This window comes from Bubalus bubalis, chromosome 3 (genome assembly GCF_019923935.1).
Source record: "Bubalus bubalis isolate 160015118507 breed Murrah chromosome 3, NDDB_SH_1, whole genome shotgun sequence".
NCBI classification, from domain to species: Eukaryota; Metazoa; Chordata; class Mammalia; order Artiodactyla; family Bovidae; genus Bubalus; species Bubalus bubalis.
In genome coordinates, this window is record NC_059159.1 from 1,520,651 (window position 1) to 1,547,514 (window position 26,864).

The window sequence follows — 26,864 nt, forward strand, 5'->3', positions numbered from 1 at the left end:
TTAAAAATTTATTTAATTGGAGGATGATTACTTAATAATATTGTGGTGTTTTGCCACACATGGACATGATCCTGCCATGGGTGCACGTGTCCCCGCCTCCTGACCCCCTCCCACCTCCGTCCCCATCCCTTCCCTTTGGGTTGTCCCAGAGCACCGGCTTTGAGTGCCCTGCTTCATGCTTCGAACTTGCACTGGTCATCTGTTTTACATATGGTAATAAACATGTTTCAGTTGCTGTTCTCTCAAATCGTCCCTCTCTCGCCTTCTCCCCCAGAGTCCAAAAGTCTGTTCCTTACATCTGTGTCTATTTTGCTGCCTTGCAATAGGATCGTTGTTACTGATTTTCTAAATTCCATGTATTTGTGTTAATATACTGTATTGGTGTTTCTCTGACTTCACTGTGTAACAGGCTCCAGACTCATCTACCTCATTAGAACTGACTCAGATGCGTTCCTTTTTTATAGCCGAGTAATATTCCATTGTGTACATGTACCACGACTTCCTTATCGTCTGCCCATCTGGGTTGCTTCCACGTCCTAGTTACTGTACACAGTGCTGTGATGAACACTAGGGTCCACGTGAGGCGGCGGTGCTCATTCATTCACATTTTGTCTGTGGCTCCTCTTGTCCTGCAGAGGCAGAGCTGAACAGCTGTGACTGAGCCTGAGGGGCCCGCAAAGCCTTCGGTAGTTCCTGCCTGGAATTTAACAGAAAAGGCTTCCGTGGACCGCTACGTGCAGAGGTCTGCTGCTTCCTGACAGACTGGGCTGGTTCTTAGGCCTGTGTTGTCACTACATATGGTTAGTCTAAGCTATTTACGGTTACTACTTCTTTTAAAACACATTTATCTGGTTGCACTGGTTCTTAGTTGGGGCACGCAGAATCTTTAGTTCCAACATTCCAACTCTTAGTTGCAGCCCGTGGGATCGAGTTCCCTGACCAGGGATCCAACCTGGGCCCCCTGCACTGGGAGCTCAGAGTCGTAGCTACTGGACCCCCAGGGAAGTCCCAGTTTTCACCTGTTGCTTTCGATGGGCTTAGCTCTCATTATGTGGTCACTGGATCATTTCATTCATTTGTCATTCGTTTATGAAATAATTCCATTCAACAAACGCATCTTAGAACCGTTTACGTGTCTCTAGTACAGTTAAAAGATTTTGTAGAAAAGCTTCGGAAAATGTTATTTTAAACAAATCCTCCCTGAGCTTTTAAAACCTTTGTTGGACCCAACAATGCATGCTGAGGTGTCAATGAAAAACAAACCACTCCCTCTAAATAAAAAAGCCATACATTTATTGCAAATCTAGAAGTACCAGAATGTCACAGAATACAGAACAAATCAGCAATCCTGTTTTCATTTTCTTCCAAACATTTAAAAACCTCAATTACTGACATACTGAAATTGGCATACATTTTTTTTTTCCCATGCATTTAACAGAATGGACGTCTTGAGCAGATCGCTCTGAAACCAGTTATAAATATTAAATTGTATCGAACATTCATAGTAAAAAACGTAGTAAAGTGCTGAAGTCATGGAGCCTGCAAACGTGCCACAAGCTTCGAGTCCCTCTGGGCAGTGACATCTGCCCCGCCTGCCCCGTCCGCCCCGTCCCAGCTGTGCCTGTCTCTGACGGACTCTCGGTGATTGCCTCCTCCCCTCCCTCCCCAGGGTCTACAGATTGTCCTATTTCTATGGCTGATCCAGCACTATACAAAAATGTAGCAGGCGGTGGTGAGCTATGCCACTTTTGTCTCAGTGCAGAGAAACATTCAAGCTTGTGTGTACCTGGAACCAAACTAGGCTTGTTATATTTTTTTTCCCCCTGAGTTGTCAAAAATTAACAGTAAAATGAGTAGAGATGGAGCAGCGGCTCTGACCGTCACCTGCAGAATGAGATCAGGACACGTGAGTCCGTAGCCCACCTGTTCCCCTCATAACCTGCCCTTTTACAGAAAAAAAAATACTATCCGTGTAGTGTGATGCCAAAAAGAACAGTGACCGGCTCACCCGATGACCCTGCAACGCAGAGCAATCAAGGTTTCTAGGACATAACTCATGACGGCGAATTAAATGTCTCTGCTACCCCTTGTGAAATACAGAAATGCTTCAACAGCGAGATAGTAAAAAAAAAAAAATCAAATGCTTCAACAATTCAATGAGATATAATTCTGATCAAAGAAGATCCTCAAGTATTCTTAGGTGATAAATCATTTAAAAAAGCTAAGGCGATTTGCTGTTCATCCCCCTGCCCCCTTTCACTCACACACATTGCCATTAAAATGAAGAATCCTTACAACTTGGCCTTTTAGAGAGTAACTTTACAAGTTAAGAGGCATGTCAAGGATTGCAGAAGGGAGGTAAAAATTCTGCTTATGTCTCAGACTTTCTTTTGATTACTTTATTCATTCTAGAATAACTTAATAATAAATAGTGGTTTAAATTAAAGACACTACAATCACATATTTCTGAATAATTAAAAAGCAATAGGAAATTCATTTCTGAATGCCATGCTGTGTGGTCTGTACTGAAATACTGGTAAATGACTGGCCGCACAAAGAAGTGGTCATCTTCACATTTCTGAAGTTCAAGTTAATGTATATTTTAAAACATTTCCATTTACTGGCCAAAGGTTTGGTCTTATACTTTGTTTCCATGGAATATCTGGAAAATTCAGAGGCCCTAACGTGTTAATGGAAACCTCAGAATTTTTCAAAGGTTTTTAAACAACTTGTTCATAATTCTGAAAATGAGGAATTTTTTAAATGATGTAAGTTGTTTTTTTTTTTTTTGAGTGGCTGATTTCATTTCAGTGGCCTGGGCCAGATGTCATTTTCTACGATAGCGGCTTATCAAACGTGAGAGCTCTTCAAACCACTTTGCCAATTCATGTCCCTATTTTAAAACCGGAATGTGGCCCAGAGTCCTCCTGCCTGTCTTTGTGTTGCTGCTGAACCCAGCCAGGCTGATGCACAGAAAGGAGCTCCACTGCTTTTGTTTTGGTGTAAAAAACAAGCAAAAAAGAAAACTTATAAGAAGAAAACAAGACGGATGTTGGTAGTGGTTCTCACATACATTCCCTTTGAAGTGCAGTCGGAAAGCGGGCGGGTGGTCCGCTGCTCTGCCGCCCAGGCCCCCCGCCCCACGCCCTCCCCGGCCCCGGGGTGCTGCAGTGATGGACGCGGGTGTCAGACGGGCTCCATTCTTGCAGGAGCTCTGTGCTCGGTCTTCCCCAGGTCCATCTCCAGAAAGTCTTCGGGTATGTCCTGCAACGCTTTTTTCCCTCGGGGACCCCCGGCCTTGCCCTCCCGGGTTCGGGGCCGGCAGCACAGTCCCTGCTTGCAGGGTCTCACGAGGGCGAGGCACACGGCGGCCACCAGCATCCCGGCCGCACAGGAGTAGAAGGCTCTGCTGTAGATCCTGCTCTGGTCCACCAGCAGACCTGCGGGGGCAGTGGACGTTAGCCACGCAGACCCCTGCCCCGCCCCAGGCTCCCCCAAACTCGGCCACCTCGCAGGCTCTCTGCCTTCCTGGTTCTGTCTGGCTGTTTTAAGGGAAAAAGAGCTTGGGAGGTAGGAGTGTTTTCTAGACGGGAGAGGAGACAGACACCCCCACCCAGCACCTGAGAGAATTCTGTCACTTTGTATGTTCTCTGTGGGCAGGTCTGTCCTGGTCAAGAATGTAAAGCATGCCGTCAGGGAGATGCTCACCTGCTTGGAAAGAAAGCTGACATCCTCTCCTGAGAGGAAGGAGCTCTATGAACTTCACCCTGGTGACCTCAGGTCACGGGTAAGATGTGTGATCACAGTAACCTCAAGGACTTATTTCTGGTCCAAGGTATAAAACGGGGCTTCCCAGGTGGCGCTAGTGGTAAAGAACCCGCCTGCCAATGCAGGAGATGTCAGAGACCTGGGGTTCGATCCCTGGGTTGGGAACATCCCCTGGAGGAGGAAATGACAACCCACTCCAGTATTCTTGCCTGGAGAATTCCATGGACAAAGGAGGAGCCTAGCGGGCTACAGTCCATGGGGTCGCAAAGAGTCAGACACGACTGAGAGACTTAGCACACAAGATATGAAACATACACATCCTTCCTGCAAGGAAATGTTCTCAAGTGACCAGCGGGGTCTCCGCAGAGTGCTGCTCTGGGTTCAGTTCCCTAAAAGCCATCCCCTGAAGGGATGCTGGCTTATAGAAGCCCCTCAGTCCTGTTTTCCAAAAAGTCAGAGTGTCATGAGGTCAAAAATCCCTGTGTCCCCCGCCGAGCGTCTCACAAGGCAACCCGGTAGCAAACGCCCAGGTGGCTCGGGCTGCAGACCCCAGTCTCTCCTGACCCGGGCGCTGATCCCGCCTCGGGCTGGGGGCTGACACACCCCGGGGTTCACGTCCTCACGGTAAGTCAAGAGCAGTGGCTCAGATACTGATCATCCTGACACCTCTAAAATGCTCTGCAAGTATCAAGAGCAATAGATGCTGCTTTTCATCCGACTTGAATAGGAAGCTGGCACGATTCGTAACAGGACGGTAGCCTTGAATGTGGAATCTCAGCTGTGACACAGGGGAAAGCACCTGTGAAACAGGAGGAGACTCACAGACAGACCCGTGGTAGCAAGGAGGAAGGGCTGGGGGCGGGGCAGACCGGGAGTCGGCAGGTGCAAACGTGTACTGACACGAGGTCCTGCTGCAGGGCACAGGGGGCTGCAGTCAGAACCCTAGGATTAAACCACCATGGAAAAGAGAGGGGAAGCTTAGCCCACAAGGGTACTCCTTTGTGTATGCAGCTTACCTGCAAGGGGGGGTCCGGCCAGCCCCGAGATGCTCTGGAAGAAGACGTAGACTCCGGCCGCCGACGACATCTTCTGGATGCCCACGACGTCGTCCTCGGCGAGCAGCGGGATGTGGGTGCCCGCCACGGTCCCGATCATGGCCCCTGAGAAGACACTGCAGGCCATGAGGCCCCAGAAGCCCGTGGCGAAGGTGAAGGTGAACAGGGACAGGGTCAGCAGGATGACACAGATGAGCTCGATGTAGACCTTGCGGATGGGCTCCCGGTTGAGGACCAGCCCCGCTCCAATGCGGCCGAACACCTCGGCCACGGCCATGGCGCACAGCAGCAGGGCCGCGCGGTCGCGGTCCAGGCCGAGGCTGAGCCCCAGCGGGATGATGTACAGGGACGGGGCGAAGAAGCCCAGCGTCACGAAGAGCCCGAAGAGCGTGTAGCAGATGAAGCTCCTCTCTGTCAGCACGGAGAAGTCCAGCAGCGGGGGGCCGGGCCGGCCCCGGGCCTGCAGCTCGGCCGCGGGCTCCACCACGGCCGGGTGGCCAGGCACGTTCTTCGGTGAGGTAGTTAGCTCTACTCCTGAGTCGATGGAGTCGATGGAGGTGCGGGTTTTCTCGTTCTCCAGCATGTACTGCGCTTCCTTCCGGTGCTCGGGGGCGGGGGTCTTGGGGGTCCCCGGTGCGCCGACGATGACGATGGGTCTGAGCAGCGCGCCGCAGACCACGAGGTTGAGTTGCAGGAGCCCCACGAAGAGCATGCTGTACCTCCAGCCCACCGTCTCCTTCAGGGCTGTGATGGCTGTGGAGGGCGGGGGCGAAGCAGAAAGAAAACCCAGGGTCAGAGGGACGCGGCCGGGGGAGAGCAGAGCAAAGACAGCCGTGCTGGGGGCCTGACAGAACAGTGATGCCTCAGCTGGGACTCCTGCGGTGGCTCGGGGCGAAGACTCCGCCTGCCAGTGCAGGGGACCCGGTTAGAGCCCTGCTCCAGGGAGATCCCACACGCCCAGGAGTGACTGAAGGCCGTGCAACACGACTGCTGAGCCCACGAGCGGCACCTCATTGAGGCTGAGCGCCTCGGGGCCCGCGCTCGGCAGCCAGAAGCCACTGCAGGGAGCAGCAGTCAACACAACTGGAGAAAAGCCAGTGGGGCCGTGAAGACCCAGCACAGCAAAAAAGAAAGCTGACCTGACATGCATTATCCCTGGGGGCCTTTAGGACTTGAGGAGGAGAAAGATGTATCAGGACAAGATGGAACAAACACTTTCAGCCCAGGCTTGCAGGGAGCTTTGGGGGTGCCTTCCTCCGAGCAGAGGCACAAGAAGTGAACGAAGCTTGTGACCCGCATCAGGGTGCACGGAAAGCGACCTGCCGGCCAGCCCCAGCCCAGTGTGGGTCACTGACCTCGACTGGAACACAGCTGGGAGCATTCTTCAGCGGCGTCTGAGCTGCCCCTGTGCCGTCACCGCAGGGGTGAGCGGATCTGACAAGGACTTGTGTCCGGGAAGCCTGAAATACTGACTCTCTGGCCTTTTCCAAACGGAACTTCTACCCTTTGAGCTGGACCCTTCTCCAGCCACTCCTCTGGCTCTCAACAGTAACAGACGAGGGAGAGGACCAACTAAGAATCCGAAAGCTCATAGGATTATCCTGGAATTAACACAGTTACTGTGTGATCGCGGTATAGGGTTGTGAGTAGCTGTGTTGATGCTATCCTCCGCTTTCTAGCCTGTGGGATGCCCTTCCTTCCTGCCAGCCCTAGAGGCGTCCTGGAGGCCAGGGCGGGACCCTGGCATGGGGAGGCGGGGTCAGGCCGAAGGAGGCTTCAAGCTCCCCAGTGACGAGAGAATAAACAGGCCCCACAAGATTCCAAGTATCTTTGTCATCATCCCAGGAAGGTGAAATGACGTTCCTGAGAATTTCGTTTCACTCGATTCTCACTCTGTGAGAGCTGACAGTCAGGTTTAAGAGATGTGGTAACTTGGTTAGTAAAAGATGGGCTTAGCAAGACAGCCCCGTCTTCTGGGCCCGGGGGGGCTCCATTTACTTCTTCAGCACTTTTTTGCTCCTACCTGTATTTCCCCTGTTAAAATGGAAAACTCAGAATTGTAAACTCTTACAGGCTTGGGTATTTCCAAGTGCTTTTCTCCATCTCACATTCCTTGGTGCCTACTCGCCAGGTGCCAAGGATGAGCTAGGGAGTAAAGCCGGACCCAGATGAAGTTTCCACCTTCAGGGGGTTTGCAGGCCACTGACTACTGCTCAAGGTTTTATTCTGAAACATTTAAAACCAACAGAAAAGTGCAAAGACTGACACCCCTATGCCTGCCATCACCGAAATTCAACAGTGAACAGTTTTCTGTCTGCATATTTATAGCCACGCATACATTAATTCTTCTGAACTATCTGAAAAGCTTCAGACGTGACGTGTCACCCTGAAACGCCACATCTCCTTTGAACCCCACTGCCATTCACTGACACACTCACTGAAGAAGGCAGATAAGAGGTGAGTCCAGGTCTCCAAGGTGACTTCTCTACCACTGGTTAGTGAGAGTCACAAGTTCACCTTTAAGACGGGGAAATAAGCCAGGGATGAAAATCTCCCTGGGAGATCATCCACATAGCTAATGAGCCCGACTTTATGAGCACAATTTAAATCTGCACAGAATATGGCTCTTTTGACCAAGGAGAGAAATAGAATAGTATAAGCAGTCCCCGGATCTATTTAGGAATGGATGGTTCAAGCTTCCTCGCTGAATATATGCCATGTACCTTCCTATGGGGTTGCAAGGAGTTGGACACGACAGGGTGACAGAGCACACACACACACACACACACCACTTCCTATTTATGTAAACTTGGATGAGTATTAAAATGTTTGAACTCCTAAAATGGGGGTAAAGGAGGATAGATCCTGAAAAGGTGCCGGACCGGAGAAGACACTTAGCCTGTCCTTCTGCATGACCTAGAGCGAGAAGGGCCAGCTCACATGGACACGCACGCTCTGGTCGTCCGCTTACCTGGTGCGAAAGCAAACATGGCGAAACACTCTCCCGTAGAAGCAACCGCCGTGACCACGGAGCGTCTCCTGTCGAAGTACTGTGAGAGGATGGTGACCGTCGGCAGAAAGCTGAAGCAGAACCCCAGGCCTGTGACGGACACCAGCGAGACAGTGAGAGCCACGCGATGGACACCAGCAAGACAGTGATAGCCACGCGCCGGCTGATGCCCGAAGGGTGCATTCAGAGAGCTGGGGTTTGGGAGCTTATTTTAGGAACGATTACATTCAGGGAGCCCAGAAATTCATTCTGGAGCAAAGCAGGTTTCATCAGAGGTCTGGAAAAACTGTAAGAGCTGTTTTGGGAAGCTTGTTGTAGGAAAAAAAAAAGGGAACATAAAAATCTGTTTCGTCGAATATTTTTTTCCTACTTTTCTGCAGTTTTTTCCCCAGATTTATATAATTCACAGTGCACAGAACCCTTATCAAATATAGTTTTTACATAAGACTTCTATTTGGAAATAAATGAGTTTTTGTATGTGCAGAAATATATGGGAAAAAGTCTGCAAATCTTCACTATGTACATATATATATAGTAGTTATATATAATCTGAGTAATGTGTGGACTCCATTGAAAGGGAAAAAATTTATATGTATACATGCATGTATTTAGTTATATATAGAGAATTATGTGTGTGTGTGTTCACTCACTCAGTCCAACTCTTTTTGACCCCTTGAACTGTAGCCTGCCAGGCACCTCTGTCCGTGAGATTTCCCAGGCAAGAATACTGGAGCAGGTTGCCATTTCCTTCTCCAGGGGATCTTCCCAACCCAGGGATCAAACCCGTGCGTCCGGCGTCTCCTGCACCGCAGGCAGATTGTGTACGACTGAGCCACTGGGAAAGCCCGTGTGTGTGTGTGTGTGTGTGTGTATATATAGGAATAATTATATATAATCTGTGAGTAATGTGTGGACTCCTTTGAAAGGGAAAAAGTTTTCCAAATATATATACATATGTATGTGTGTATTTAGTTATGTATATATAGTTATATACAGAATTACACATATACAGAGTTTTATATATACATAGTTAGAGAGTTATATAGAGAAAGTTATATATAGTTGGAGTTTTATATATATAGTTATGATATATATACAGTTATGTGTGTGTGTGTGTGTGTGTGTATATATATATATCAAAAATCTGTGACTTATGTATAGACTCCTTTGAAAGGGGAAAAGTTTCCTCAGATCCCTTGGTCCAGCACCGGCCCCTCCCCTACAGCTTGGACTGCTCACAACCAGACTTGGGAAGCGGTGGTTAGACATTCAAACCTTATTTTGTGAAAAGGACGTCTTGTGTCTGCAAACTCTTGTGAAAGAGAAGTTCTCTTTCTCATCGGTAAATATTAAAACATCAGACAGAAAGTCCTGGGCGTTGAGAAGAGGAGGCATCCAGCCCAGTTCAGAGGCACAGATGTGGGCCAGACCTCATTTTAAAGAGAAAAGAGAACGGGAGGGAGAGACGCGCGACGGGTCCAGGTCCCTCCTTCCCCACGGCTCATTCTCACACCTGGTCTCCGGAGAAGGTACGAGCCCGGGAGAGACGCTCACCAGAGACGACGCCGATGGCGATGTACATGTGGTAGACCTTCTGCGAGAAGGCGGCTGTCACCATGCCCGCGCTGACCAGCAGGCCGCCCAGCATCACCACCAGGCGGTGTCCAAACCGGCTGCTCAGGACCGTGGAGAGCGGGGCTGCAGAGGAGAGCGGAAGGGTCTCAGCCCCCAGGGCGTCAGCCTCAGCCTCAGCCTCCCCTGGAGTCTGTCTTTTTACCTTGTTACCGAAGTGTAGTTGACTTGCAACAAAGTGATTCAGTTACATAAACGCTTTAAAATTTTCTCTCCACTGTTGTTTTTGGCTGCACTGCAGCTGGTGGGATCTTAGTTCCCTGATCAGGGATTGAACCCGGGCCCTCGGCAGGGAAGACTCAGAGTCCTAACACTGGACCACAGGGAGTTCGCCCCACTAAGGTTTATCACGGGCCCCTGAACACAGGTCCCTGTGCTGTACAGGAGGCCCTGGGTCTTCATCAGTCCCGCACACGCTGGTTTGCACCGGCTGACCCCACACCGCCTCCTTCCCGCCTTGGCAACCACAAGTCTGTTCTCGTGCCTTTAAGTCGGTCGTAAGATTCCATCCTCTAAAATCTCTCTTGGGGGCTCCTCCAAGAGAAAGCCAGAGTCACAGTCTAAAACTTACATCCATCTTCTTAGACGACAGACTCTGACCCACCAGGAGCCCCTGTGAAACTGGAGATGTATTACATTTATGTTATTCTGTAATAAACATGGGATTTCCAGTGACTCTGTGTCATTTTTTCTGTTTCTATACTCATTGCTTTGGATTCTTTTGAACAAGACACCATTTAGGGTCAAATTCCACTTGACTTTTTTGCACATGGTATGAAAGTATGGTGGGTTGTGTTACGCCAAGCAGAAGCAGGCGAGCCATGGGACGGATGATTCAAAGTGGCTGATGCATTACAGTTGGCATAGCTTCTATGCACTCTGTCCCCCAGGACATTAAAGTCTGGCAAGTAAGTTTCCTAGTTATATGTTACTTAGGCTACCACTGCTACCCCCACCCCCCCGCCGAGTACAAGGAGATAAGGGGACTCTCCAGACTTGGAGGGGGAAGAACGATGTGGCACACGCTGGACAGAAAGAGCAAAACCACCAAAAAAGGACTCGATGGTGCTGAGGTTGGGCCGTACATCTCTCTCAATGCTGGTAGAGCATCAGCTCATATGTTAATACAGTGAAGAATGAAATCACCAGGGCCATTTTTAGGCAATGTGCAGACTCAGGCATTAGTGACCAGGATGAAAGCATTCTGTGTAAGTCCATCTACTCAAAGCTCTGGTTTTTCCAGGAGTCATGTACAAATGTGAGAGCTGGACCATAAAGAAGGCTGAGCGCTAAGGAACTGATGCTTTCAGCTTTCCAATTACGGTTCTGGAGAAGACTTTTGAGAGTCCCTTGGACAATGAGGAGATCAAAGCAGTCAATCCTAAAGGAAATCAACCCTGAATATTCATTGGAAGGACTGAAACTGAGGCTTCAATATTTTGGCCACCTGAAGAGCCGACTCATGGGAAAAGACCCCGATGCTGGGAAAGATTTGAAGGCAGGAGGAGAAGGGGGCGACAAAGGATGAGATGGTTGGATGGCATCATCAACTCAATGGATATGAGTTTGAGCAAGCTCCGGGAGATGGTGAAGGATAGAGGAGCCCGGCGTGCTGCAGTCCATGGGGTCGCAAAGAGTTGGATATGACTTAGTGACTGAACAATAACAACAACATAACAGCATTTAGAACAATTATCTTCTGGGACTTCCCCTGCAGTTCAGAGGCTAAGAAACTGCACTCCCAACTGGGGGGGCCCAGGTTCGATCCCTGGTCAGGGAACTGGAACCCACATGCTGCAACTAAGACCCAGCACAGCCGAACAAATAAGTTAGTGAATTAATTAAAGTCAAAGAAAGAACAGTTGTCTGTGTTACAATAGTATTAACTGGGTATTTCTTGTTGACTATATTATCTTTGGTTAGAAAAGGACTAAAAGTTCAACTCTGCAATTTTCTTACTTCGGTTACCAAACGTAAAATTTTGGTTCTAGTTCATGTAAGTTATCTTTCCAAGAAAGTAAACAGGCCACCTATTAAGAAAGTATCTTAATCTTCACACCGGAACTAGGAGTTCGTCCATGAAACATGTAGGAGACAGAATCAGGACCAAGCGGATAAAGTCTGACTTCAGCAGAGCACAGTGGAGCTGCCCCTTTCAGGCACTGCAGGGCAGAAACCTGAGTCTACTCAGACAAGCCTGGGCTTCCCCGGGGGCTCAGATGGCAGAGAGTCCGCCTGCAGTGCAGGGGACCTGGGTTGGATCCCTGGGTTGGGAAGATCCCCTGGAGAAGGGAATGGCAACCCGCTCCAGTATTCTTGCCTGGAGAATCCCATGGACAGAGGAGCCTGGCGGGTTGTCCAGGGGGGTCACAGAGAGTCAGATAGAGCAAATGACAGTTCAGAAAACTTTAGAGGTAACGGCTCCATGGCAGGATGTGAACCTAAAGTTAGGGAAGCTGAATGCAGCTCCGTTAACTGTCGGGGGTAAGTTCAACGGCCCTGCTTGCTCAGGAAAGCCTGCCGTGGCCCCGACAGATGGATGAAGCATCATGAGACCTCACCGCTGTGTCGTGTTGCTAGGTCTGTAGGGGATGAAGTGAAAGTGAGTGTGGTAAGAATTACACTACGGTGTATTGTAACTGATGCTGCTGGATTTGGGAGTCCGGACGGGAACTCCTTTGGGGAAGAAGGTGTTTGGAATTCACAGCGTCCCCTCTGGACAACATGTATACTTTTTCATGCTCTCCTTTCACACATTCCATCTCTCTTCTGCCTGTAGCCACACCTGCCGTTTCCACCTGTTTCCTCAGCACGTTTTTATAAGACCAGGGCCCTGGATGCCGAAGACTTTGTGACATTTCTTCTCTAGGAAACGACTAGCTTCCCCGTGAGCCGGAGTCTACCGCTGTCCTCAGGGTACCCTGCGGGATCCTAAGAGCGCGCACGGGAGGCCTTTAACATGTGCGCCCTGAACTGACGGCAGTCAGGTCTGGCAAACAGACCATCTTCCTCAGCTTCTCTTACCTCCTTAGGCAAACTGCCAAGACACAGATGCTTATCTGGCATTGAAGCTGAAAGACGTACTAACCTGTGAATGTTAAGACGAACACACAAATGGAGATGATCCATGAGATCCTGCTGTTGGACTCACTGAAACTGTCCATTAAGTCATTGAAGAAGACGCCGAACGACTTGATGATGCCGTAGGTGAAGACTTCAACGAAGAAAAAAGAAACCGCGACCACCCAGCCCCACCCACCGTCAGGCACTTGAGTGTAAACATTGGCTCTGCAACAAAGCTGTGATTTCTTATGGGACATTCTTAATCTGAAAGAAAAAATTAAAACAAAATTAGACCAGCAGTGGCTTGAGGGTAGATGATTCTAATACTGGACATCACGGATAAGAGCTACTTACTGCAGTTCTTAGGTCAATGAACATTTAAATCACGTGCAGTTAGGATAGCGTCTTTGAATAGTAATAGTATCTACCCATCTATTTATATCTGTCCATTCATCTATATAACTGTCATCCGTTATCTATCATCATCTGTCTCTCTCATCTACCTATCCATCCATCCTTCTATCTAGCTAGCTATCACCTAACGAACTATTGTTGTGTTGTATATGGAGCGCTTGGGGAAGTCAGGTTTCCAAGCTATGGCAGTTAATGGCAAAACCTGACCAAACAAACATAAAGAACGTGGGCAGGATATTTAGAGGCACTTTGGAGGATGAAGAAAGGCATCCATGCTAACCGTGAACCTGAAGACAAGTTAGGTGACCATAACTGGTCACCGAACTGACCAGAAGACACGTGGATCAGAAAGGAAGCCCAGGAAGAGGCACACAGGCCACCCTCCAGGGCCAAGTGCGGGAGATGCCCTGCGTCTGCCCGGGGCCGCGGGTCCTTCAGAGCCACCTGCTTCCCACCTGATCAGGGTCTGGGGTCACGTGCGGACGCACCTGCAGGACCGGAGTGGGGCAGATGAAAACGTGGGCACTTGTCTGCTGGGAGCCGGCTCAGCACGATTGAGCTCCTCACAGCACGTAACCCCGTGGTGTCTGAGGGCTTCACTTCCTCCACACAGGACCAGCGCTCTAGGATGTAAGGGCCAAATCAGGTGCCACCAACTCGGGTGTCTGGGCAGCCAGGGCACTTAAGCCAGTTACCCCTGACTTCACTGTGCTTTTCCATTCAACTTGCAACAAACATCAGGACAGACAGTGCTGTACCATCACTAAGGGGACACACTCCAGTTAATCCTGGAGGCAGGGACGTTTAAGTCCCTGCAGTTCTGCAGTGGACTGATGCCCATAAACATGGGCTTTTTCAAACCTCTGCAGTTGCACACACTTTCCAACAGTCTTGTGTGTTTTTAGCCCAACTAAACTTGTTGACAAGAGTCAATGAGTCTGTGGTCTCTGAGCTCTTAATGGCAACCCACCAGTCAATTCGAAAGGAAATCAACCCTGAATATTCACCGCAAGGACTGATGCTGAAGCTCCGATACTTTGACTACCTGATACGAAGATCTGACTCACTGGAAAAGACCCTGATGCTGGGAAAGATTAAGGGCAGGAGGAGAAGGGGATGACAGAGGATGAGATGCTTGGATGGCATCACCGATGCAATGGATGTGAATTTCAGCAAACTCCAGGAGACAGTGAAGGACAGGGAAGCCTGGTGTGCTGCAGTCCATGGGATTGCAGAGATTCGGGCACGACTTAAGGAGCTGAATGACAACACCTTGAGTTTAAGGATCCTCTGCAGCTGTGCAGCTGTATCCCAGTGGACGTTCAGAACGCACGGGTAACCTAGCCCTGAGCTGCAGTGCGCATGTACTAAGGCAGGTTTTGTTGCTAACGGAAGGCAAAGGACAAGTAACAGGACAAACTTCCACCCGGCTAGTAACTTGTCCGTTTCTGATGCAGGGATCCAACATTCAGAATTTGCTCTAAGAATCTTACAAAGCAACAAATCTGACCTCATTTCATCTTGTTCAGCCTATTGATAGCAGGTCAAACCCTACTTTGAAAGGACTATATACGCGTTTTTACCCTCTTACTGTTAGCTATTTGGTTGCATAAAATAGGGCACACGACGCTGTAAGAAGCCTGTGCTCCCTGCAGCAAAGGCCTCTGTTTTGATGAGTCCGTGTGTCATGCCTGAGAGTGGAGGGGGAAGATGGGACGCAGAGAACTCGGCAGCTCGGGGTGGAGGCCGACGGTCAGAGACCAGCTGGCCTGTCACGCTCCCAGCGTGGAACGCACCCGCCATCACAGGCAACCCGGAGCCCTCCAGCGGCGTAGGTGTTCCCAGGCCTCCTCCTTCCTTAGACTTTCTGAGTTCACCCCCAGGATGAGGTGGCTGGGGCAGAGGCGTGCCAAGAGTAGTGGGCTTACAATTGAGAAGGAAAAAAGAAACTGTATTGGGCTGACCAGAAGGTTCGTTCGGGTCTCTCTGTAAGCTGGTAAGGGAAACGTGACCAAGTTTCTTGGCCAACCCGATCCACACCAGTGTTGGCTTTGGTACCATGGTCACCCCTGGGAGGGAAGAAGGGGGTGTTGGGGGCCCACAGCCCAGGTCACCCTCCCTTCTTGTTCCCCGACTCGGCCATTCCTTTGAGCTCCACCTCGGAAGCCCAAGACTCCTTCACTGGTGTCTTAACTGGCTCCACGTGTCTGGTATGATTAATCTTGCTGAAATGCTGCACCGTCATGACATTTTTCTCCTCGGACTTTTTCAGCGCTTTCCTCTTTCTGAAGGACAGAATCCACGGGACCAGCTTGACGTTCCATGTCCTTCCTAGCTGGACACCCACCCTGATCTGCTGTCCGCGGACCTCTGCAGCCTTACCCCTGCCTGTTCTAGGACTCCACTAGCCAGCCAGGCCACCTTGGACCCCGCCGGGCCTCGGCGCCTCCAGCCCCCTTGCCTGTGGCTGTGCCCCCTCCCCAGGCTGGGGGCCCCCTCCGTACGGCTGGCGCCCACAGGTGTGGCTCCATTGCGTCCTCCTCTTCCATGAGGCTTCCTCTGATCCGCTCAACCTCAGGGGTCTCTTCCTGGGACAAGCATCCTTGAAAAACAGGGGGCTGTCTACTCGTATGCACTTGTCTTATTTGCTCAGTTAAGTTATAAGCTCACGGAAAACAAAAGCTGGGGCCTGGGTCGCTACAGACCCCTCAGGTACCTTGCACACAGGACGTACCTGCCAGGTGCCTGGGCCTACAACCGGGGGCGGGGGGGCGGCGGGGCAGTAACAGCACAGAGGTGGCCTCCACCTCCACGGCGTCAGCGTGTGTTGATGATAATGATAAAAACCCTTAAGGCTGAAATCCCGTCACATCTTAAAACCATTCAGCCGTGTCCTTCCGGAACTCAGCACATTTCCGGCCAGCAGCGGCGGCTAAGTCCAAGGCCACATGGGCATGATCTGACCCAGAAGGGGGCCCTGGAAATCCGAGCATTTTAATAGCGGGCTCAGGCCAACCTGAACAAAAACACATTGGGCTGACACTGATAAAGGTCCCAGGGGGACAAAAGGAATCTCTCTCTAGCCCACTGCGGGACGGAGGCATGATCTTCGGCTGGGTGGTACTTAGCGGAGCACGGCTTCCCTGGAGGCTCAGCTGGTAGAGAAACCGCCTGCAGTGAGGGAAACCCGGGTTCAAACCCTGGGTGGAGGGCATGGCAACCACTCCAGTATTCTCGCCTGGAGAATCCGATGCACAGAGGGGCCTGGCGGGCTGCAGTCCAGGGGGTAGCAAAGAGCCGGACACAACTGAGCGACTACTGCATTCACTAGAGGAGCAGGAGCGGCCTGCAGTCTCTGCACAAAGCTGAGGGCGCCTCCTCTCAGCAGGCCCTGGGCGAGGCCGGCGCTCAGTCCTGCTCACTGGCCCGTCTCTCTCTCTCACCCCCTTGCTGTGTGGCCTGGAGAAAGCTGCTGCGCCTCTGTGGGCCTGAGCACCTCACTAGTCAAATGAGGAGGTTGGCCCTGGGACCCCTTAGAGCTCCACCCAGCTCTGGCAGCTGATCTTTAGTGCCCAATCACCTGAGTCATCGGGTTGAACCTGGTGGCCCAGGGTGCCTGGGGAGCTGGGAGGGAGGCGTGAGCGCCAGGTGATGCCCACGGGCGCGGGTGGACAGGCGGCGACGCCGGCAAGGTCTGCGCCGGGCCGGCCGGCTACAGGACGGCGGCCCGTTTCCCTCCTGTTTCCTCTCTGAGCCCTCCTGGGTGTTCGATGCCTCTGTGTTCTTTCTTCCCAAACTTTGCTTTATATCCAGGCTCCTCCCCTGAAGCCAGATGCAACTGTAACTACCACCTGCATTCTTAGGGTTGGGGAGGTCATTATTACTGGATCACTCTAAAGGGAAGATGACCCCCCAGGACCCAGAGACCCTCCCAGTGTTACTCCTGTATCGCGCTAGCGCACCCTGTGCTCTGGTGTAGTGAGCGCTGGAGAGCGTGACACAGAATGGTAACAGAGCAGCCCGGACGCTGTAACACACAGTGGGGCCGTCCTGCACACAGTGGGGCTGCCCTGCACACAGCGGGATACCCTGCACACAGCGGCTGCTGTCCCCAGACCCAGCCCCGGGCAGTGTGCTCGGCACATAGCATGTGCTGGATAAAAGTTCACTGAACGCAGTATGTGTTCTGGGGCGCCCCTGAAGCAGCGCATGGCTCTAGCTCCCCAAAGCCCTGCTGGCAGAATAAACCTTCCCTGGACTCTGCTGCTATGCACTCAGCAGGCCGGCTGGCTTAACGAAGGGGTCAGCCTCTACAAACAAAGCCAGAAACCAAGGCTTGCAGCTTAAAAGGCTCTAAGAATTCCAGAACATGGAGATATCTGTTTGCTTTTACGGGTACATGCGTTTCTCTGATGGGAAGGGATACTCATTGACTGTGGGGATACAGTCACGCGACCCCGTGGCCTGGGGAGAATCACTCTGCTCCTTGATCTTCAGTCTCAAGAGGTGAACAGGGTGCTTGAACTAGACAGGGATGATCTTAGCTCTTGTCCTGCCCTAGAACCTCCATTTCTGATGGCCTCTGACCCCGACTGACCCTACGTGACCCTTTCATCTTTCTCAATTCGCTTCTAAGCCCTTTGACCCAAGGCCCACAGGTCTGCCTTTGTGAGGCTCGTGTGCATTTGTTGAATTTCTATTTACCATTAACTGGGGAAATGACTTTATCTCTTAAGTTTCACCCTCTAAAAGCAGGGATGAGGTGCGGCTACTCTGGGGGGTAAGACGCTCAGACTCTAAACTGGGGTTCCTGGCAGCCATCCCACCCTCACCCTAACGTTCGTCCAAAGGAAGAGGATGAACAAAACGCGCTGGGCCGTTTGGAGTGATTTCCTATGAGTATTTGGTCATCTAATCTTAAATAAATGACTGTTCTGCCAAGGCTTGGAAAGCTGCTAGAACTGGGAATCTCTCTGCGATTTGATTTCCTGAGAAAAGCTTTGCCCTGGAGGCATGAAGAATGCAAAATATTGGACTGGGATGAACCATCAGGGTGCTCGTCCAGGGTCGGAGCAGAGGGAAGTCCAAAACGAAGGCTCTGGCGGGCAGAGGTGCCTCTGGTGTGAGTGCAGCCTTCCGCCTCCCTCCAACCTTCTTAAAGGCGTAGCCTGGAGAGCAGCTTTCGACAAGTTGTTTCCGGCCCTAGCAGTCAGAACTCGTCTGTCTTTAGGTGAAGTTCACCTCCATAATCTATTAAAAAAAAAAAAAAACCAAGCCTAACCTGGACAGCCACCCCGACCGCTCTGAATCATTGGCTAAACTGGTTCACCCCTTTTAAAAGACAGTGACGCGGCCGCTGAGCCCCTAATTTAAGTGTCCTCCTCAGGAGTTCCAGCAAGGAAAGTCCTTTTTGGGAAACCACAGAAGGAAAACTCAGGGTTAGTGGTTCTCATGAAGAGAGAAGAGCTTTTCCACTTGGCTGCATTGTTTATTTACATACTGGAACTCTCTATCTTGGACAGGCTTCCCTTAATTATGAGAAGAAATATTTCTATATCCACCAGGCAGGGTAACTGTTCCCCCTCCCCACCACCAGATGCTGAGACTGGAGTTTGGACCCGGGAAGAACCCTCCCTTACAGATCTCTGCGCAGCACTCGGGACTATTTTTTGCCAACAAGACCCTGCACCTAATCCACTTACTATGATTTGCAAAATGATAAGATTACAGAGAAATCCCATTCCCAGGGCAGAAACCGTCTCTGTGCAGAAAGAGCTGCCCAGGGGTGTCTAAACTGTGCATACAAAACCAGCTCCCAGGTGGACCAGTCGTCACCGCTCGTTCTGCCCCATTTGGCTCCGGGGAAGTCTTTTTCTGAGACTGACGCACTCCCCCCGCCCTTGCGTTTGCTGACAAGTTACAGTGCCACCTAACAAACTTCTATCACCTGTCTGTTAGGGGAGCGTGGGGCTCTAGTTTAAAAAAGAAGGCAGCAAAGAAAACCAGAAGGAAGTAACCCATTTCCTCCGCTAGACCATCCTCCCTGGCCACGGCTCCGCTCCGCTCCCCGGGCGCTTCCCCGTGGTGGGCAGCCCCGGGGACCTTGGAAGATGAGCGCGACCAGCCGTCCGCAGACAGCCCTGCCGGTCAGGGCAGGCGAGCGGCTGTCGGGGCCCGAGCCTGCCTCCCGGTTGGCCGCCCCGGCGCGTGCGGCGGGTAGGGGGAGGCCGGGACCCCGTCTTTCCCCGGGGCCGCCCTGCGCGCGCGCCAGCCTGGGGACAGTACCTCTGACATTTCGCTCCCATGACGCGCGGACAACTTCATGCGGAAAATGCGTGCAGCGGACTCAGCGCGGCGCCCCCCGCTGCCGACAGCCCGGAGACCCTCGCCGGGGCCGGGGAGGAGGGGCACCCAAAGGCCAGACCTGCCTTTAGGTGTCTTCCGGACCCCCTGTTCCGGGGCCGCCGACAGGCAACTCTCGGCTGCCTACACTGGCGACAGCGCGCCATCCCGGGGCCCCCAGCGTTACCAACTGTCAGAGAGGATTCCAGGAGCACGGTCTCCAAAACGCTCGGCTTCTCAGTGGTTTCCTCCCCCTCCCTCCAACGCCCCCCCCACCCCACTAGCCCCCCGAAAGCTCCGAACACAGGTTTTCACAAAACCACCCACAGCCCACCATCAAACTTTTAAACACGTAAAATGATAAAAACCAACTCACCAAGTTAGGACGGAGGAGAATAAACCCCAAAGGCTCTCAATTAAGGCGGAGGCCGGGCCGCCCCCTCCTTATAAGCAGTTCGGGAACACGAGAAAGGATTAACCCCTGAGGCGTGGGCCCCAGCCTATGGCAAGTTGGTTCCGGCGGGCGAGCCCCGGGCGCCCGGCCCCCCGCCCGCCCCCGCGCCTCGGGCCCCCGGGCCGCGCCCCCCGCCCCCCGCCCCGCCGCCCGCGCCCGAGCCCGAGCCGAGCCGTGCGTGCGGCCGCCCGCGCCCCGGCCCCGCGCCGCTGCCTATCGCTTATCCTATACCGGCTGCAGCCGGTCTCCGCCGGCCTCGGGGGCGCGCCGCCGACCATGTGCTGCGAGCGCGGAGCGCCGCCAAGGAGGGGGCCGGCCTGGCGTGCGCGCGCCGGCCCACGTGGACGAGGCCGTGCCGGGCGCGCGCCCGCCCGGAGCCGGGGCCGGGGGTCACGGAAGGTAACGGCCCCGCAGTTCCGATCAGCCGCGGGGTCCCGCAGGGCCGCCACCGCCCCGGCCGCCGGCATCCTGGACACGCCGCCCCCCGCCCCTCCTGGCCCCGCGCATCCCTGCGCGCCCAGCCTGGCCGGACCCGGGCGCTGGCCGCGCAGAAAGCCGGGACCTCCGGCCGGGCGCGCGGATTTCGCGGGCCACCTCCCTGCCCGCAGGTCCCCGGCGCGCCCCCTGCGCGGCCCTGCCAGCGCCCGCAGGGCTCAGGCTCGCGGCTCCGCGCCCGCCGCGGGCAGAACAGGTTCCTTCCAGTTTGGGTGTGAGCCGCGCGCGCGGCGCCGGGGACCCCGAGTTCTTCCTCCCGCGCCCACTTCCCCCGGTTTCGTCAACTCGCGCATCCCCGCGGTTCCTCTTGGCGGGGGCGACGGGGGCCGCAGGGGCCCCGGGGAGCTCGCGGCCCGGCTGCACGGGAGCCTCGCTTCACCCCCTTTGCTGCAGCGGCGACAGCATCGCGTGGCGCTCCGGGGATGTGAGCGAGCGGCCGTGCTGAGTCAGCATCCCCGGCCAGGGGCGCGCGCGTCTTCCCCTCCGGGCGGGAGGCGGCGTCCTCGCAGGTGCGCGGCCGCCTAACTCCTGGGGGGCTCCGCGGGTACGTGGAGGGGGTGCGCGCCCCCGTCCGGGGGGCCCGACCCCAGGGTCACAGTGCTCTCAGCACACGATGCTCGGGAAACCTCAGTTACGAGCTCAGTTAGGAGTGGCGGGGACAAAGCAGTGTGTTTCGGAGCCGCGGGGCCCCAGGCTGGGCCGCCTGGCGTCCACCTCGCGTCCGCGGGGCCTCGTGGAGACCTGCTGGGAAGCAGAGGCCTCCTTCCCCGCACCCGCCGGCCGCTCCCTTGTCTGGGTTCGGAGAACGTGTTCCTTATGTCTGCAACTCGGGAGACCCGAATTTGGCGGTGCGTGTACGGAGGGTCGCCGCCGGGCGGAGTCGGCGGTCCGAGTCCTAATACCGATCTCTTTGCAGTCGCTGCCTGCTTTCTCTGGTGGTTCGGGTCCGGGTCCCGCGGGTCAGGGGCGGGCTCTGAGGACGCAGGGCTCCCTTGGGACTCGGACAGTGCGCTGGGGACCGCGGGTGCGCTTTGCAGCCTTGCAGAGGCAGCCTGATTCCTGGAGCGTCAATTTCTAAATCTATGGAGTAGGGGCAGTGGTGGTATTCCCAGAACCGGAGGGCGTGATTGGTGATGTCGGTAAAGTACGGATCCCAGAGACTGCCTTATGGTAAGCCCTCAGTCGCCGTAACCGCTTCTCATCACTGCTACTTCTGACTTATCAGGTCCAACCGCCTTATTGGGTCCAACCGCCTGGGGATCCTTTTCGAGTTGTTCTTCTTAGACTCCAATGTAATGATATTTAGACTCTGATTTTAACCACCAGCATGCAAGCACTTAATGCTGAATCAGGAGTGCCTGGAAACATAATCCTTGAAACTTAGGATGTTACAGTGCGTCAGGGCACAGCCCTGTTGGAGTGTGGAAATGCCATATTCAACATGACACAGCACACACTGTACTGAGACCTGCTTAGGAGCCTAAGGGAGCAAGCAGTCCATTAATGTAGCTGAGTGACTGCTGGCAAGTCAAGAAGATCTCGGTCCTTCAGCTTCCTGGTTTTAAAAATTAGACAAACAGTGCAGAAAGTCCTGGGGGGCGAATGGACCTTTGGGGAAATCACATCTGAGTCTTGGACCAAATGAAATGACTAGCTTTTTGAGGAGCATAAGTATAATAATAATAATATTTTATTGATATTAATTATACCTGTTAGTGGCGAAAGGAGAAGAGAATGATAGAGGGTGAGGTGGCTGGATGGCATTGCCGCCTCATTGGACGGGAATTTGAGCAAACTCCGGGAGATGGTGAAGGACAGAGGAGCCCGGCGTGCTGGAGTCCATGAGGTCACAAAGAGTTGGACACGACTTACTGACAGAAGACTGCCACCAATTAGTCATCTTTTGTTTCACTTTTGCTTTGTTCCCTGTATTAGCTGCCATTTGCGTGGTCTGATTTTATGCCCATCTGTCTGTGTGCTCAGTCGTGTTGGGCTCTTTGTGACACTATGGACTGTAGCCCGCCAGGCTCTGACTATTGGAGTGGTTTGTTGTGCCCTCCTCCAGGGGATCTTCCCGACCCAGGGATAGAACCAGAGTCTGATGAGTCTCCTGCACGGGCAATCTAATACTTTACCACTAGCGCCCCCCGGGAAGCCCGTCACTAGCCTTCTACAGTTGACACTTATCCCCGTTTTACAGATGAGAAAGGTTGAGGCACAGAGCACGAGAGGGATTCTGCCCAGGTGCAGATAACGCTGGCTTTCTTGCGACGAAAGCCCATCAGGTATGACATTTGCCACTGTGTTTGGACAGCAGCGGGGTGTCTGGGAACCCAGCCTCGGTCCGATGTTGCCAGCCACAAACCTGTGACCTTTGCCCACCCTGGTCAGCAGCTGGTTTCACCTTGTTCCCTGGATCCTAGTGAGACCAAGTGTGGACACCCTGCTTTTTTTTCCTCTTCTCTAGGGAAAGCACTGCATTACCATGCGAATCAATTACCCCACCAACTGCCCCCCAAACAAAACTAACCCTCTTTAGTGCTAGACCTGAACAAAAGGACCTTTGGAATCTGGAGTACAGAACCAGAAAAATCAGGAAATTAAATTCCGAGTTCAGCGCCCCTTTCACCCCTCCTGTTGTGTCTGTCGCAACGCGTCGGCAGCAGAGCCCTGGGCTTCACTTGCTGGGGCCGAGGCTATCTTGAGGCCCTTAGCCCGTCCCGCAGCACCTCTGGAAGCAGGCTGGCTCCAGAGAGCGGTCCACAGGGCTCTTTTCTACCCTCTGGCTTTGGCTCATTTGCACGAGAACAGATTCCTTTGTGCGCACTTGGCCTGCCTGGTCCCAGCCAAAGGCCGAGTCCTTCTAGTCTTCACGTTGGGTTGCTAGGCAGATATGACCCTGGCTTGCAAATAAGCTCTCTGCATTTACCAGCCCGTGAGAACCTCAACTTGGGGTAAGTAGACTGAAAGGAATCTTGTCTGGAGCTCAGGGAGGCACAGGCCTGCTTTAAGGGCTGGGTCTTCAGAGCAGCTACTGAAGGGAATCCAGAGGGGGCTTGTGGGGAGAGCTTGGTGACCCGCCTGCCGCCCCGTCTCCCCCTTTCCTGTGTCTGCCTCAGGCACCCATGATCCAACCATGTGTATTCCATGGACGCAATTTTCTTTTTTTAGACTTTTAAAATTTTATTTTAAAAAACATTTATTTCTTACTTATTTTGGTTGTGTTGGGTCTTAGTTGCAGTGCGTGGACTTCTCTCTGGTTGTGGCCTGTGGGCTTAGCTGCCCGGCTGCATGTGGGATCTCAGCTCCCCAACCAGGGGTTGAACCCACGTCCCTTGTGTTGCAAGGCAGGTTCTTAACCGTTGGACCACCTGGGAAATCCCTTGACGGGCACAAATTCTTCCTTTAAAACTTTTAGTATCTGCTTCTGCAGGCAGTAGAGAATGTAACTGATTTTAACCTCTAGAAATCTTAATTTTTCAGGTGGAGGTACTGGGTTTATCTTGAGGTTTATAGGAGTCCCCCAATCCAGACCCATCTGATGGTTTGAAGGAAGGCAGCGACCTTCAAGTGACCAACCTAGACAGCATATTAAAAAGCAGAGACATTACTTTGTCGACAAAGGTCCATATAGTCAAAGCTATGGTCTTTCCAGTAGTCATATATGGACGTGAGAGTTGAAAGATAAAGAAAGCTGAGCACGGAAGAATTGATGCTTTTGCACTGTGGTGCTGGAGAAGACTCGAGAGTCCCTTGGACTGCAAGGAGATCCAACCAGTCCATCCTAAAGGAAATCAGTCCTGAATATTCATTGGAAGGACTGATGCTGAAGCAGAAGCTCCAATACTTTGGCCACCTGATGCAAAGAACTGACGCAGTGGAGGGAAAGATTGAAGGCAGGAGGAGAAGGGGACAACAGAGGATGAGATGGTTGGGTGGCATCACCGACTCAGACATGAGTTTGAGTAAGCTTCGGGAGTCGGTGATGGACAGGGAAACCTGGTGTGCTGCAGTCCATGGGGTCGAAAAGAGTTGGACACAACTGAGCAACTGAACTGAGTGACCTTCAAACAGAAATGCATGTTTTGTGAAAAATCTGAAAGATTTGCCAAGGGGAAAACATATTCCTAGGTGCAGATTTGAGGGGACTGCTTTTCGGAACATCAGCTCTTTTCTAAGTTGATTTGTGTGAGAGCCCATGGCGCTGCAGTGCCGTGTTTCTTTATTCCTGCGCAGTGGGCCTTCTCTCACTTAACCAGAGCCAAGGTCTCACCAGGGTGCTCTGCCCCAGCTGTAAACACCTCTTGGGGGAAGATCAAAATGTTCTGTCAGGGAAGATTCCTCTCTGCAAGTCAGTATGGCCCACCCGCCAAGTGCATCTCGTTAAAGATGCGTTTCCAAGAACGTTATCTTGTGCTTAATGATAACCTGTCAAAATGTATAATATATGTTGCTTGATTATAAATGACTTAAAGTAATAACGACTGGCTTAATCTAGAAGGGATTTTTTTTTTTTTTTTACACTTGGAGCAAAGCATTAAACAAATTTCAATTTATATACGAATACGAAGTCTGGCTTCCCTGGTGAAGAACTCGCCTGTCAATGCAGAAGACGTAAGAGATGAGGGTTCGAGCCCTGGGTCGGGAAGATCCCCTGGAGAAGGGCATGGCAACCCAGGCCAGTATTCTTGCCTGAAGAGTCCTATGGACAGAGGAGCCTGGGAGGCTGCAGTCCCTGGGGTCGCCAAGAGTTGGACACGACTGAAGGGGACTTGGCACAAGCAGCACAAAACAGGATGAGGTAGTTAACTACTTTCAAACATAAAGGTCAAGTATATTGCGATAAAATGGAAATGCAGTTTTGAAAAAAAACGAGAGTGAAAGAAAATTTCCAACCTGATGAGAACCAAGTGATTTTTAAGTGAATAATGGTGGGAATTCCCTGGCGGTCCAGTGGTTAGGACTGGGTGCTTTCACTGCTGGGCGGGGTTCAATCCCTGGTCAGGGAAATAAGATCCCACAAGCCACGTGGCATGGTCATAAATAAATAGGTAGATAAAAATGTGAAACAGTGGTTTTCACATTACTCGGGTGTTTCTGTGATACCGGATACATGACAAGAGTGTTTAGTAGTTCAGATAATACTATTAAATACAGTTGAAATGAGGTCTTTTGTGCTTATTTAGAGCTGTGATGAAGCATTGAAGGTGCCTTAGAACTATGAGGGTTTTAGGGGCTGAATGTCTGTGCTCCTCCCCTATCAGGCCCGCCCTCTGGTCCCCACCCCAGGCAATAGTGCCTGGAAATGGAGCCTTTGAGAGGAATTGGCATTAGATTAGATCATACGGGGGGGCCCATATGATGGAATTAGTGGCTTTATAGGAAGAGAGAGGGACTTCCCTGGTGGTCCAGTGGTTAAAACTCCAATGCAGGAGATACGGGTTTAATCCGTGGTCTTAGAACTAGGATCCCACACGCCAAGGGGAATGGCCAAAAAAAGAAGAGAGGGTTAGAGAAGTCAGAGCGCACACCGAGAAAAGGCCACGGGGAGCTGCGGCGAGGAGACGAGCCGGGAGGACGGCCCTTCCGGGGCTGGGAGCACCTTTACCGCAGCCCTCCCACTCCCGGGGCCATGAGGAGACGCGTTTCTGGTGTACGCCACCTGGGAAGCGCAGGTGGGTAAGGATCCCGCCTTCCAGTGTAGGAAGCACGGGTCCAGTTGGGAAGATCCCCTGGAAGAGGAAACGGCACGCCACTCCAGTGTTCTTGCCCGGAGAACCCCATGGACGCAGGAGGCTGGTGGGCGGCAGTGCACGCGGTCAGAAGGAGCTGGACGCCGCTGAGCTTGCACACGCGCAGGCAGTCTGCTGTTTTGCTAGGGCAGCTTGAGTTAACGCAGAAGGGGTTTATTGTTTACCCCCCAACACTTTTTGAATTTATTTTGTGTTTTTGGGCCACACCACACCTTTTGTGGGATCTTCGTTTCCTGACCAAGGATGGAACCCAGGCCCCCAGCAGTGAAAGCGCTGAGTCCTCACCACTGGACTGCCGGGGAAATCCCCTTCCACATTCTTTCAGAAGGTGCTCCATCAGAAACATCTTCAGGCCAATGAATAAGAAGCACATTAATACAAGGACAAGAAGGATGGGATTTCCTGCCCTCAGGGATGAGCTCTCCCCAGAAAAGACAACGCCACGTCCCTGGAGTGGACTGTGAGAAGCACGGCAGGGGGCTGTGGACCTGGGAGGTTCGACCCAGGGGTCTCCGCCTTTCTGGCACCTGGGACCAGCTTCATGGAAGACAGTGCTTCCACGGACCCGGGGAGGAGGGATGCTTTGGGGATGATTCGGGTGATTGCGTTTATTGTGCACTTTATTTCTGTTACTTTTACAGCGGCTCCATCTCAGATCATCAGGCACCAGATCGCAGAGCTTGGGGACCCCTGCTATAAGCGTTGCGATGCGTGTGGACGTGGACTCCAGGGCCTGGCTTGGAATCCTGGGTCTGCCCCCACAGTGGTGTCCCCTTGGGTGGATGACCTGACCCCTCTGTACCTCACTCTGCTTATCCATGGACAGGGAATGATGTGGGCATGCGTGCTCAGTTGCTCCAGCCGTGTCTGACTCTGTG

General features: G+C 52.6%; 2 protein-coding genes across 9 annotated transcripts in view; one reads left to right on the forward strand and one right to left on the reverse strand.

Moving 5' to 3' along the window:
- ARSG (arylsulfatase G) overlaps positions 1-26,864 on the forward strand; it is a 103,005-nt gene that overhangs the window by 6,073 nt on the left and 70,068 nt on the right. The window contains exon 1 of one of the 6 annotated variants that reach the window (XM_044938491.2): positions 20,115-20,137. The exons of 4 other annotated variants lie outside the window; for them this stretch is intronic. The gene's annotated coding sequence lies outside the window, so the exon portion shown is untranslated. Of the gene's footprint in view, positions 1-20,114; positions 20,138-23,164; positions 23,188-26,864 lie in introns of those variants that run through there. One more of the 6 variants, XM_025279349.3, reaches the window with a different exon arrangement.
- Positions 1,273-19,860, reverse strand: SLC16A6 (solute carrier family 16 member 6). Of its 3 annotated transcripts, XM_025279352.2 has the most exons (7): positions 19,661-19,860; positions 13,431-13,565; positions 12,554-12,792; positions 9,388-9,531; positions 7,795-7,923; positions 4,785-5,576; positions 1,273-3,440 (listed from the first exon to the last, which is right to left on the reverse strand). In XM_025279352.2, the coding sequence occupies exons 3-7, from the start codon at positions 12,783-12,785 to the stop codon at positions 3,187-3,189; spliced, it is 1,551 nt and encodes a 516-aa protein (XP_025135137.1). In that variant the 5' UTR covers positions 12,786-12,792; positions 13,431-13,565; positions 19,661-19,860; the 3' UTR covers positions 1,273-3,186. The 3 variants fall into 3 exon arrangements, with proteins under 3 accessions (XP_025135137.1, XP_025135138.1, XP_006080980.2); XM_025279353.2 differs by lacking the exon at positions 13,431-13,565; XM_006080918.3 differs by lacking the exon at positions 19,661-19,860 and having other exon boundaries at positions 13,431-14,024.